Source organism: Haliotis asinina, chromosome 11 (genome assembly GCF_037392515.1).
Source record: "Haliotis asinina isolate JCU_RB_2024 chromosome 11, JCU_Hal_asi_v2, whole genome shotgun sequence".
NCBI classification, from domain to species: Eukaryota; Metazoa; Mollusca; class Gastropoda; order Lepetellida; family Haliotidae; genus Haliotis; species Haliotis asinina.
Window position 1 is genome coordinate 9,503,091 of NC_090290.1, and position 14,639 is coordinate 9,517,729.

Genomic DNA, 14,639 nt, shown 5'->3' on the forward strand with positions numbered 1-14,639 from the left:
ACAGATACAATAATCCACATGGGGAACAGAAGCGGGGTCGGCTGTCTGGTGAGCGAACACTTTAACCGCGGGCCTATCTTTAGGTTCTGGAGAGCAGAAGATCAAAGTAGATACAGCAACTCCAAGTGCAATAGAAACAAGACATGCAGTCGGACACGAGAATAGGTTCAACACAAGGCCAACTCTCGGTTTTACAGAAAAGGTCTTTATACTATTATACATACAGCAGCTAATTCTACTGTCTGACTAGCATTAACATCAACCGCCTGGCTACCAGTGAGTCTACGAGAACATTGCACAAGTCGTAATAAGTGTGACGATGAGAAATATGATGGTCAGAGCGCGTTCAAGAACGATGGCCAGCTGCTTCCATTCATACGTAGCTTCGTCAAGGCTTTCTTGTGTTGCGATTCTCCTCTTGTGTAGGTCCATGGCCTTCTCTACTGTGTGGAGCAATCGGTTGAGAATATCCACCACATTATTCCAAACACAGGGCTGTCCCTCTGTCAGGGTAGGTGCTGCTTTGCCTCCATCCATAGCCCCGTCATCAGCAGGAATCAGGGTCTGCGTGTTTAAATCATGCAATGGATTCCAAGAAACAAATAAATACTGGTCACACATTCAGTCAATGTTCAGACCAACATGGACAAACAGCAAAGAGAACTATTTCTGACATTATCACAGAATGAGTGAGTGAATGTAGTTTTACACCGCTGTTAGCAATATTTCACCAACATCACATCAGAGAACACCAGAAGTTGGCTTCACACATTATACCCACATGAGGAATCGAACCCGGGTCTTCGGCGTAACGAACGCTAACCACTGAGATACCTCGCCGCCCATATCACAGAATGAGTGAGTGAGTTTAGTTTTACTCCGCACTCAGCAATATTACAGCTATAAGGCAGCGGTCTGTAAACAATCGAGTCTGGACCAGACAATCCAGTGATCAACAACATGAGAATCGATCTGCGCAAGTGGGAACCAATGAGATATGTCACAGAATGAGCACCATACATACATGTACCATGTTCTGGTCGGTCGACTCCGGCTGGTCTATGTTGATGAAGAGGATCCTCGCAAGAAAACTAAAGCACAAAGTTTTCACAAGCCGCGGCAGTTTGTGTCCACTCGCCCCTCGGTGATGAATATTCAAAGTGAACACGGCCAGCGCAACACTCAGAGACACAATAACGATGTTGATCGCGTAGTACCATCCTGTAGGTGCAAAGCCCATATTAAAGATATTTCATGGGAAGAATGCCATAGTGATTCCCAGAAAGAATATTTATAGCTGTATCTGTGTGAATGACGACTGCATGTTGTAAACCCACATCGCTAGTATGGCGTACAGTATAGAAAAAAGCATAAAAGTTGCACAGATACAGTTGAAATTATTCATAAATGTAGCAGCCATGCAGCAAAAATGTAGTATGCATGTACATGTTGTATAAATGAGTATAAAATATTGTGTAAATGTGACATAAATATGACATAATGCAATGTAAAGTATATCGCATACATATAATATAAAAGTAGCATAATGTTGTACATATCGTACAATGTAATATAAATGTCGTATAAATATAGTTTGAATGTAGTATAAATTCAGCAGAGATATAGTACACATGTTAGGTACGTGTGGTGTACTGTACGGTACGTATCATAGTGATAGCCATTGTCCACGTATTTGGGTTTTTTTCCCTAAACACAACGTACCAAGTAGAGGGATTTCCACCGACGTCGATGGCAGCCATGTCGACAGAACAAGCAACAACGCTATCATTGACAAAAGAGAAGTGATTCCAATAGATATTTTCTCTCCGGATTCGTTGGGCACCAGGAGTCCCAGCAGAGCCACCAAGGTGATGATGAGGCAGGGCATGACGAGATACATGATGAAGAACAGGGGCCGCCGTCTCAGGGTCACTGTGTACACTAATGTAATATAGGGTTCTGGGCAACACGAGTAATAAAGGACCCACCTGTCCTTATTAAATGAGATCATGTTCCATCCTGTATTGGAAACATATTCATTTAAGAGTGCTGCCCCTCGTTCACCATTTGTGATATTGAGTCGATCACCATGGTATGTCCACGACTCAAACAGCATCCGACATTCTTGTTGATCCATGGGAAAGGATGTGACGTTGATTTCACACGACGTCTTCAAGATGGCCTGGTAGTTGAGCAAAACGTGTCCACTTGACTGCAGAATGGCGTTGTTTGGTCCGGATGAAGATAATAGATCGATTTCCACTCTGCATAGAAAATGAATCAGTATCAGTAAACACTTTGCTCCTATAAATGTAGATATACACAAAGAACTTTTCTGACCAAGACATACCTAACGAATGAATGAGGCCCGACGTTGATCCTTTGGGACATGTGCAGAACCTGACCCAGTTAGAAGCTATTTTACACTAGGAATTGTATGGACGAGACTTTCGGAGAAACAGGAGGCTGACAGGGTGCATGAGGAGGAGAGTGCTGAGTGCCATACTGTCACATGTAGGTTACACTCGGTATTGACCTTGAAGTGTTTAAGGCATGCAAAATGACATGTTTGGTAGTCATGAGCAACAAAGGGATCCACCTGTGCAGAACCTGACCCAGTTAGAAGCTATTTTACACTAGGAATTGTATGGACGAGACTTTCGGAGAAACAGGAGGCTGACAGGGTGCATGAGGAGGAGAGTGCTGAGTGCCATACTGTCACATGTAGGTTACACTCGGTATTGACCTTGAAGTGTTTAAGGCATGCAAAATGACATGTTTGGTAGTCATGAGCAACAAAGGGATCCACCTGTGCAGAACCTGACCCAGTTAGAAGCTATTTTACACTAGGAATTGTATGGACGAGACTTTCGGAGAAACAGGAGGCTGACAGGGTGCATGAGGAGGAGAGTGCTGAGTGCCATACTGTCACATGTAGGTTACACTCGGTATTGACCTTGAAGTGTTTAAGGCATGCAAAATGACATGTTTGGTAGTCATGAGCAACAAAGGGATCCACCTGTGCAGAACCTGACCCAGTTAGAAGCTATTTTACACTAGGAATTGTATGGACGAGACTTTCGGAGAAACAGGAGGCTGACAGGGTGCATGAGGAGGAGAGTGCTGAGTGCCATACTGTCACATGTAGGTTACACTCGGTATTGACCTTGAAGTGTTTAAGGCATGCAAAATGACATGTTTGGTAGTCATGAGCAACAAAGGGATCCACCTGTGCAGAACCTGACCCAGTTAGAAGCTATTTTACACTAGGAATTGTATGGACGAGACTTTCGGAGAAACAGGAGGCTGACAGGGTGCATGAGGAGGAGAGTGCTGAGTGCCATACTGTCACATGTAGGTTACACTCGGTATTGACCTTGAAGTGTTTAAGGCATGCAAAATGACATGTTTGGTAGTCAGGAGCAACAAAGGGATCCACCTGTGCAGAACCTGACCCAGTTAGAAGCTATTTTACACTAGGAATTGTATGGACGAGACTTTCGGAGAAACAGGAGGCTGACAGGGTGCATGAGGAGGAGAGTGCTGAGTGCCATACTGTCACATGTAGGTTACACTCGGTATTGACCTTGAAGTGTTTAAGGCATGCAAAATGACATGTTTGGTAGTCATGAGCAACAAAGGGATCCACCTGTGCAGAACCTGACCCAGTTAGAAGCTATTTTACACTAGGAATTGTATGGACGAGACTTTCGGAGAAACAGGAGGCTGACAGGGTGCATGAGGAGGAGAGTGCTGAGTGCCATACTGTCACATGTAGGTTACACTCGGTATTGACCTTGAAGTGTTTAAGGCATGCAAAATGACATGTTTGGTAGTCATGAGCAACAAAGGGATCCACCTGTGCAGAACCTGACCCAGTTAGAAGCTATTTTACACTAGGAATTGTATGGACGAGACTTTCGGAGAAACAGGAGGCTGACAGGGTGCATGAGGAGGAGAGTGCTGAGTGCCATACTGTCACATGTAGGTTACACTCGGTATTGACCTTGAAGTGTTTAAGGCATGCAAAATGACATGTTTGGTAGTCATGAGCAACAAAGGGATCCACCTGTGCAGAACCTGACCCAGTTAGAAGCTATTTTACACTAGGAATTGTATGGACGAGACTTTCGGAGAAACAGGAGGCTGACAGGGTGCATGAGGAGGAGAGTGCTGAGTGCCATACTGTCACATGTAGGTTACACTCGGTATTGACCTTGAAGTGTTTAAGGCATGCAAAATGACATGTTTGGTAGTCATGAGCAACAAAGGGATCCACCTGTGCAGAACCTGACCCAGTTAGAAGCTATTTTACACTAGGAATTGTATGGACGAGACTTTCGGAGAAACAGGAGGCTGACAGGGTGCATGAGGAGGAGAGTGCTGAGTGCCATACTGTCACATGTAGGTTACACTCGGTATTGACCTTGAAGTGTTTAAGGCATGCAAAATGACATGTTTGGTAGTCATGAGCAACAAAGGGATCCACCTGTGCAGAACCTGACCCAGTTAGAAGCTATTTTACACTAGGAATTGTATGGACGAGACTTTCGGAGAAACAGGAGGCTGACAGGGTGCATGAGGAGGAGAGTGCTGAGTGCCATACTGTCACATGTAGGTTACACTCGGTATTGACCTTGAAGTGTTTAAGGCATGCAAAATGACATGTTTGGTAGTCATGAGCAACAAAGGGATCCACCTGTGCAGAACCTGACCCAGTTAGAAGCTATTTTACACTAGGAATTGTATGGACGAGACTTTCGGAGAAACAGGAGGCTGACAGGGTGCATGAGGAGGAGAGTGCTGAGTGCCATACTGTCACATGTAGGTTACACTCGGTATTGACCTTGAAGTGTTTAAGGCATGCAAAATGACATGTTTGGTAGTCATGAGCAACAAAGGGATCCACCTGTGCAGAACCTGACCCAGTTAGAAGCTATTTTACACTAGGAATTGTATGGACGAGACTTTCGGAGAAACAGGAGGCTGACAGGGTGCATGAGGAGGAGAGTGCTGAGTGCCATACTGTCACATGTAGGTTACACTCGGTATTGACCTTGAAGTGTTTAAGGCATGCAAAATGACATGTTTGGTAGTCATGAGCAACAAAGGGATCCACCTGTGCAGAACCTGACCCAGTTAGAAGCTATTTTACACTAGGAATTGTATGGACGAGACTTTCGGAGAAACAGGAGGCTGACAGGGTGCATGAGGAGGAGAGTGCTGAGTGCCATACTGTCACATGTAGGTTACACTCGGTATTGACCTTGAAGTGTTTAAGGCATGCAAAATGACATGTTTGGTAGTCAGGAGCAACAAAGGGATCCACCTGTGCAGAACCTGACCCAGTTAGAAGCTATTTTACACTAGGAATTGTATGGACGAGACTTTCGGAGAAACAGGAGGCTGACAGGGTGCATGAGGAGGAGAGTGCTGAGTGCCATACTGTCACATGTAGGTTACACTCGGTATTGACCTTGAAGTGTTTAAGGCATGCAAAATGACATGTTTGGTAGTCAGGAGCAACAAAGGGATCCACCTGTGCAGAACCTGACCCAGTTAGAAGCTATTTTACACTAGGAATTGTATGGACGAGACTTTCGGAGAAACAGGAGGCTGACAGGGTGCATGAGGAGGAGAGTGCTGAGTGCCATACTGTCACATGTAGGTTACACTCGGTATTGACCTTGAAGTGTTTAAGGCATGCAAAATGACATGTTTGGTAGTCATGAGCAACAAAGGGATCCACCTGTGCAGAACCTGACCCAGTTAGAAGCTATTTTACACTAGGAATTGTACGGACGAGACTTTCGGAGAAACAGGAGGCTGACAGGGTGCATGAGGAGGAGAGTGCAGAGTGCCATACTGTCACATGTAGGTTGCACTCGGTATTGACCTTGAAGTGTTTAAGGCATGCAAAATGACATGTTTGGTAGTCATGAGCAACAAAGGGATCCACCTGTGCAGAACCTGACCCAGTTAGAAGCTATTTTACACTAGGAATTGTACGGACGAGACTTTCGGAGAAACAGGAGGCTGACAGGGTGCATGAGGAGGAGAGTGCAGAGTGCCATACTGTCACATGTAGGTTACACTCGGTATTGACCTTGAAGTGTTTAAGGCATGCAAAATGACATGTTTGGTAGTCATGAGCAACAAAGGGATCCACCTGTGCAGAACCTGACCCAGTTAGAAGCTATTTTACACTAGGAATTGTATGGACGAGACTTTCGGAGAAACAGGAGGCTGACAGGGTGCATGAGGAGGAGAGTGCAGAGTGCCATACTGTCACATGTAGGTTACACTCGGTATTGACCTTGAAGTGTTTAAGGCATGCAAAATGACATGTTTGGTAGTCAGGAGCAACAAAGGGATCCACCTGTGCAGAACCTGACCCAGTTAGAAGCTATTTTACACTAGGAATTGTATGGACGAGACTTTCGGAGAAACAGGAGGCTGACAGGGTGCATGAGGAGGAGAGTGCAGAGTGCCATACTGTCACATGTAGGTTACACTCGGTATTGACCTTGAAGTGTTTAAGGCATGCAAAATGACATGTTTGGTAGTCATGAGCAACAAAGGGATCCACCTGTGCAGAACCTGACCCAGTTAGAAGCTATTTTACACTAGGAATTGTATGGACGAGACTTTCGGAGAAACAGGAGGCTGACAGGGTGCATGAGGAGGAGAGTGCAGAGTGCCATACTGTCACATGTAGGTTACACTCGGTATTGACCTTGAAGTGTTTAAGGCATGCAAAATGACATGTTTGGTAGTCAGGAGCAACAAAGGGATCCACCTGTGCAGAACCTGACCCAGTTAGAAGCTATTTTACACTAGGAATTGTATGGACGAGACTTTCGGAGAAACAGGAGGCTGACAGGGTGCATGAGGAGGAGAGTGCTGAGTGCCATACTGTCACATGTAGGTTACACTCGGTATTGACCTTGAAGTGTTTAAGGCATGCAAAATGACATGTTTGGTAGTCATGAGCAACAAAGGGATCCACCTGTGCAGAACCTGACCCAGTTAGAAGCTATTTTACACTAGGAATTGTATGGACGAGACTTTCGGAGAAACAGGAGGCTGACAGGGTGCATGAGGAGGAGAGTGCTGAGTGCCATACTGTCACATGTAGGTTACACTCGGTATTGACCTTGAAGTGTTTAAGGCATGCAAAATGACATGTTTGGTAGTCATGAGCAACAAAGGGATCCACCTGTGCAGAACCTGACCCAGTTAGAAGCTATTTTACACTAGGAATTGTATGGACGAGACTTTCGGAGAAACAGGAGGCTGACAGGGTGCATGAGGAGGAGAGTGCTGAGTGCCATACTGTCACATGTAGGTTACACTCGGTATTGACCTTGAAGTGTTTAAGGCATGCAAAATGACATGTTTGGTAGTCAGGAGCAACAAAGGGATCCACCTGTGCAGAACCTGACCCAGTTAGAAGCTATTTTACACTAGGAATTGTATGGACGAGACTTTCGGAGAAACAGGAGGCTGACAGGGTGCATGAGGAGGAGAGTGCAGAGTGCCATACTGTCACATGTAGGTTACACTCGGTATTGACCTTGAAGTGTTTAAGGCATGCAAAATGACATGTTTGGTAGTCAGGAGCAACAAAGGGATCCACCTGTGCAGAACCTGACCCAGTTAGAAGCTATTTTACACTAGGAATTGTATGGACGAGACTTTCGGAGAAACAGGAGGCTGACAGGGTGCATGAGGAGGAGAGTGCTGAGTGCCATACTGTCACATGTAGGTTACACTCGGTATTGACCTTGAAGTGTTTAAGGCATGCAAAATGACATGTTTGGTAGTCATGAGCAACAAAGGGATCCACCTGTGCAGAACCTGACCCAGTTAGAAGCTATTTTACACTAGGAATTGTATGGACGAGACTTTCGGAGAAACAGGAGGCTGACAGGGTGCATGAGGAGGAGAGTGCAGAGTGCCATACTGTCACATGTAGGTTACACTCGGTATTGACCTTGAAGTGTTTAAGGCATGCAAAATGACATGTTTGGTAGTCAGGAGCAACAAAGGGATCCACCTGTGCAGAACCTGACCCAGTTAGAAGCTATTTTACACTAGGAATTGTATGGACGAGACTTTCGGAGAAACAGGAGGCTGACAGGGTGCATGAGGAGGAGAGTGCAGAGTGCCATACTGTCACATGTAGGTTACACTCGGTATTGACCTTGAAGTGTTTAAGGCATGCAAAATGAGATGTTTGTTCACATAATAAGCTCAACATTAAGCATTCAAGGGTCATATCCGTTCAGACATGGTTTTGGATGAAAATTAATGGTTATATATTTTATAAAATATTTAGACATATGTTATGTTTAGATGACTGACATCATTGTTTATTTAGTTTCATATTGAATGGGTTGTTCGTAACATTTGTATACAGATTTGAGTAAGCTGATCAGTAGGCACGTATTTATACTGTGCTATATGTAGCTTATTGACGGCGGATGAATGAATACATGAACCCGACCTGGTATAAGTCCATTACTTTAACTTTTGACATTGGAAGCAATATTGACATTGACACTAGCTACCAGCATCATGGCCGCTGGGCAATGTTAGACAATATCATAGCAACAGTCATGTAACTACTTTGTCTACTGATTCATCGTCATCTTTGAATCCCATAATATAACCCAGCAGGGATCACCTCTTGAAGATACAAACAATATTCCAGCACCGACTGGTACAACACATACTTTGAGCAACATTGCTTCTTGACGAGAGTTGTCTTTATCGATATCGAATATTGTTTATTAGTGAAGGATATTATACTGGGGCTTGTAACGCTAAAAGCAACCATCAAGGTATGCACCGTTTCCGGACGTGTCTTGGTGTCCTTTGATACAGTACTTAGACCCTGTCAGCGTTTAGCGCTACAAGCCCCTATGGGTACAGTATTAGTGAGTGAGTGTAGTTTTACGCCGCACTCAGCAAAGTACAAGCTATACGGAGGCGGTCTGTAAATAATCGAGTCTGGACCAGACAATCCAGTGATCAACAACATGAGCATCGATCTGCACAATTGGGAACCGATGTCATGTGTCAACCAAGTCAGCGAAACTGACCACCCGATCCCGTTGGTCGTATCTTACGACAAGCATAGTCGCCTTTTATGGCAAGCATGGGTTGCTGAAGGCCTATTCTACCCCGGGACCTTCACGGGTCGGTACAGTATTGGGAGTCCGCCAGTAACACAATGTATCTTATGTTGACAACGCATTGAGCATGTCTGCAAAATGTTTGTTGCGCAGAGGACTGTCCGAGATTGGGATACAAAAATCTTGGGACTAATTTTCAGGTTCGAGATATCATGTATGTGGCTCTTCGAGATATAACTAAAAAATAATGATAAATATATAAGAAGAGATTGGGACGAGATATTAGGTAGCAGATTCGAGATTCAGGAGCTCGAGATCCAAGGAGTTTATTGTACCTTGATGGCAGATTATAACTTAACAAGCCCATACTTCACTGTCAGTTTCCACTGAAACATTTTTATTTTCATGGATACAAACGCACGTCCAGGATTAACTACTTCTAATATCCTCCTCATAGCATATGCCATAAAAGACATCGGCAGGTACTCACGCGTTTTTTATTCTTAGGTCAGGCGTCCATATGGAGTCAGCTGGAACCCGGATGTCTGTTACGTTCTCGTATTTTTCTGTTTGCCATTCTAACGACGCATCCTTCCATATCTATAAAAAGTTGAGCAAATAAACCTTAGTTTAGGTTTTCAGTTTCAATCATCCTTAAAAAAAAAGCCCAAGCAAACAAGGAACGCTTCTCTAGGAAGCACATTATCACAGATCTAGTTGCTGCCACCAAGATCATTGGCAGTATTCTACATGCATAAATCTCAATGCATTGGACCCGTTTGTAGGAATAAGTGACGTGTGTGTATTAGCTTTTAGAATGGGGTTGTTTGTAACAATCAAAGCAAGAAGCAGTACAGTTGTGCAAATCAACCGCTGCCTTTAATGGAAGCAGTGTGTTAAGAAGTTGAATGCTAAGCTTATGTTTTACTTAATGTACTGTCCTTTGTAAGGTGTGTTATTGGTTTGACCAGACATCGGACCAGACGATGGAACAGGGCCGTGGCGAGCCTATTGTCGTCGGTTTCAGGTACATATTGACAGATAGGTCACAAGAACCACAAGATGCGTTTCCTTTTTGAGATTACTCCCACACGAAAGTGATCAGTTCCGTCCCCATCTCCCTCGCTCCCTCACGCACACATACGTACCAAAGTTATCCAGCAGTTTGTAGTCATCACTTGGTTTTGTTCATCCTACAATAATTGAAAAGGGGTTATGATGTCATCATCACTTCTAAAATCGACCAGCATAAAGAATGGACTTTAAGATTGATGATTTGGTATTTATGAAAGCCGAGTCGTTCTAAGAAAATATACACACAGTGACTCAGTAACGATGTCCCTTACTGCCCAACAAGCCAAAGAAATGGTGACTAAATTGTCATGTCTTCACAACACAACTGTACTAAGCAACGTTAACGCAAATGTCAGCGTGATTTGTTTTAACTATTCAATATATAACGTTATCACCAGTTCTCTTAAACTAAAGTGGACGCTGTCACAACCGGCATCTGTCCGATTCGGCACATTGTCTAAACCGGCCAATTTCTTCAGTCCCAATGAGTGCCGGTTTAGACAGGGTCCACAGTGGTCAAAATATAGTACAAACTATTCACGATTGCTCTAGAATTATTCATCATAGATCCTAAATATATAACTGTGTTTCCTGAACTATAATAATGTAAATATCACTATTTCTATTGAACTATTCTATATATACCATTCAATAACAGTAGGGGGTATTGAAGTTAAACACAAGCATGTACATCCTGCAAATACTTGTTTGTGGATAACCATTTGCCCAGTTTAGCATGTTGTACAATGACCACCGGGTGTCCTTGGATACGGTAACATTGGGCCCAAACGCATCAGAAGGTGGGTATGGAAAATCACACCATGTTTCACACCTGGCAAATGGCAAAATACATGTGCTGCATGTGGAAGGGTTGCTATAAATTTCGGCCTAGGACCAATGTCGTCCAGCTTTTCACTACCTTCCACAGTGTCAAGAGTACATGAAGATGGAGCGTCATAGGAATGTTCCACACCGGATGAACACAAGTCCACACCTAAACACAACTAGATGCCTCGCAGTTTGGTGTCAGCCGGCTGCGGTGGGCAAATTACGCTGCCGTTCACGATAGGCCTCGGAGTTGTCGCCCCAGATGTACCACGAGATGTGATGACCGACGGATAAACGCAGGACCTCTCCGTGATCGTCGACAAACTGGAACCCTGCTACAGCTAATACACAGAATGATGATCGGGAACTGTATCACCACACCGACATTATGGAATTATCTCCATTCGGCACACCCTGGTGGGATCGGATCACGATGACCGGTGATCTCCTCAGCTGCCAAGGGACAGCCACTGGTGTCGAATACCGCGACAACATCATTATGCTTACAACCCCAACTATATGTATAGCGTGAACATATCACTTTTGTATCACTTTTGCTCTTTAACTGTCTAATACATAGTATATACATCATAACAAGTACCACAACTGCTCCTGTAAGCCGAATCGCAACAGTTTGTAGTGTTTCAACTATTCAACTACAGACGTGTGCAAATGTTCTGTAGCACTATTGCAGAATACAAGTTAAGTGTATCAGACTTACACTCAGCCAATTCCATTATACAACGTGAACGTTCCAAATGTGGTCAGGTACACTTACGATGCCAGATATTTCGACAAGGGTGAGGTCCATCCTCACATCCAGGGTGGTGTTAGGACCAAAGGGTTCAACACGTTTGTCGTAACTTCGAAACAAATCCGCAACCAGGCGTTGTTTGGGATTGCAAGCTGCAGGGACTGCCGTCAGAACAATATCAGGCATTTGTAAACAGTCGAAATCATTAAATATAAAAAAAAAACCACACACAGGTTACGTGACACAACAGAACGTCATCATTACCAGACAGGAGTCGCTACACAAAATGACATTATCAGAAACAACAGAAGGTCATTAGCGGTTAGCAGGAGAAGTGAAATAACAGGACATTATCACAGGTAGGCAGGAGACGTGAAACAAGAGAGCGTCATCATTGACAGACAGGTGACGTGGAACAAAATGACATTAGCAGAGACAGACATGAGACGTGAAACAACGGAGCGTCATAAGGGCTAGACAGGAGACGTGAAACAACGGGCCACCACCAGGAGTAGACATGAGACGCTGAACAACAAAACATCATCACATATAGACAGATGACGGGAATCCCCTGATGTAGAGCAGAGGTGGCCAATAGATGGGAACGTCCACAACGAAATACTGTAAATTTCTGAGATTCACAAGAGAAGTTAACACTAACATGTACACAGACGAGACATGAAACAATATCACAAGGTCAGGAGAAAGTAGATCGGAAACAGGGATACACACGAGACATCATGAAACAGCAGCGCAAGCATAACATCAAGTGTTAGGAGATCGTACACAACGATATGAAACAACAGCATAACAGAATATTTATGAATAAATCCAGACACATTTTATGAATAAATCTAGAAAGCAACAAAACAACAATATGTGAAAATAGCAGCCGCCTTCTCAAACATTCAAATTACTTTTGACACCTACTGCTCTCGTAAACCGGAGACCTAACAGCTATTCCTCTTTACATTGCAAAGGCCCAGTTAAGGTTCTTCATAAGCCTCGATTCTCTCCGGTCTTGTAACCAAACACCTGCACAAGTCTCCAAGGTAAAACATATTAAAGATAACTTCATAAAAAACGCATAACCGGCTGGGGCTGTACTGCACGCTTATTTAGACTCGCCGCATCGGATGATAGAATTACCATACATCCACGGGGCTCAGCATTCAGAACAGCCGTGGAGCAGGGCGTATGTGGCATATTAGGCTTGGCGAATATTAAGAAATCAATCAACGTCTTGGAACAAGCTAATTAGCCCTGGAATGACTTACATACTATTCCAAACGATACCTGGACATACGCTGTAAGATTGTCTTTACCTAGCATCCATCCAAGGAAGAGAAGTAACGTCTTTACATCCATCTCCGGGAAGAGCATCTCTCTCAACCACACAAGCCCAGCCGTGAAACTGTGTACAACACTTAACGAACCAGGAACTATTCCAGCTAGGAGTCTTGATCAGCGGATTACTTGCCAGGTTCCAGCACAGACAGATGCAACTGCTCTCTGATTCCCTCTGTGGCAGGACGGTGGTATTTAGACATCATTGCGTAATTATATATTCATTAACGGTCAATGACAATCATTTATGTTTTATAGCCTATTGTAATGTGCCTGTAAATGTCAAAAGTCAAAACGATAGTGCGTAGACGACACATTATCTGAAAACGACTGTGATGGTACCAGGTTGTTAGTTACTCCATAATGCATAACATGGCTTTATAAAGTAATCCATCAACTGAATGCGACGTAGTGGAGTTGCTCGAAACAGTGGATGATAATAGGGATGAATGAACAGCCACAGTAACCTCCCTTTCATACTCCTGTGCATCCGTATTACTCCGAAGGCTTCATCATCTGTCTTTCAACAGAACTCGATAAATCTGGACGTATTCATCATACATTCAGTCTTTAAGAGATCTGGTGCCTCGTGTCTGCCAAGAAAGTCTCGTTTAGAGTTGAATTCACACGCGTGTCAGTCAGTGAGTGGGGTAGCTTCGTGTGTAGACAACAGAGACGTTTTATTAACCCTGTGAAAAAACAGGGTTATGTTAACATGTGGTTATGAAACTGTTCCTGTCAGAATGTCTTTAGAATCTGTTCGGATGACCAACATTCATTGTTCATCTTTGCCTTCACTGACAAAGCGATCGCAGCTCGTCGACTCTCAGAAACTTTGACTCAACAGAACAAAGTTTACGACCCTCATCTGAGCCAGATCGTCGAATATGTTTGTTAATAGGACCAGTCGGTACTGAAATTTGCTTCTGTTTACGCATCATGCCTTCCTTCCCGGGAGAAATCTGAGAGTTCCATGTTAATACGGACATCTTACACGACGAGAGAGAACATAAAACTAATGCCAATATCTACATTTCAGCTGAGATTAGATACAAACAAGCTAGCCCCATGGTAAATGCTATCGGTGACGACTAGCACGGTAAAAGCAATACGATTAGCTTGGTCGGAGGGCAAGGCAGTAGGAAAGATGAAGTTTTAGGGAGTGTGAAACATATTACTTTATAGGAAGGGCAAAATGTGGTTCAGGGAATGAGACAAAATACATTGCTGGGAGTGCTAGGCTTTAGAGAAACAATGTGATTCAGGGACAGAGGGATATCGGACATGTTAGGGAGAACTAGGCAGTAGGTAAACAATGTGGTTCAGATACTGTGGGGCAGAGTACATTGCAGCCACAGCTAAGCGGTAGGGAAAATAATCAGGTTCAGGCACTGTGAGACAGACTATATGCCAAGCTCCTGACAGCAGAAAGGTTGTACAGTGTTTGATTGCTAGTAGAAATCGGGAGTATTGGATAACTATAAACCCATTTTAGG

The 14,639-nt window shown here is 43.9% G+C and overlaps 1 protein-coding gene across 1 annotated transcript; it reads right to left on the reverse strand.

Annotated features, from left to right (window-relative positions):
- Positions 1–271: 271 nt before the first annotated feature.
- Positions 272–13,197, reverse strand: LOC137256200 (acetylcholine receptor subunit alpha-1-A-like). Its single transcript, XM_067793918.1, has 7 exons — positions 13,122–13,197; positions 11,821–11,957; positions 10,289–10,333; positions 9,631–9,740; positions 1,723–2,264; positions 1,025–1,221; positions 272–564 (listed from the first exon to the last, which is right to left on the reverse strand). The coding sequence occupies exons 1-7, from the start codon at positions 13,177–13,179 to the stop codon at positions 283–285; spliced, it is 1,371 nt and encodes a 456-aa protein (XP_067650019.1). The 5' UTR covers positions 13,180–13,197; the 3' UTR covers positions 272–282.
- Positions 13,198–14,639: the final 1,442 nt, after the last annotated feature.

Bases quoted from the DNA above. Each gene is read 5' to 3' on its own strand.
- LOC137256200 (XM_067793918.1), bottom strand. From the start codon at position 13,179: ATGCTCTTCCCGGAGATGGATGTAAAGACGTTACTTCTCTTCCTTGGA. The intron at 10,334-11,820 runs GTAAGTGTACCT...CAATTATTGTAG, and splicing joins TTGTCGAAATATCTGGCATC to GATGAACAAAACCAAGTGAT. The intron at 1,222-1,722 runs GTACGTTGTGTT...TTGCACCTACAG, and splicing joins GGTGGAAATCCCTCTACTTG to GATGGTACTACGCGATCAAC.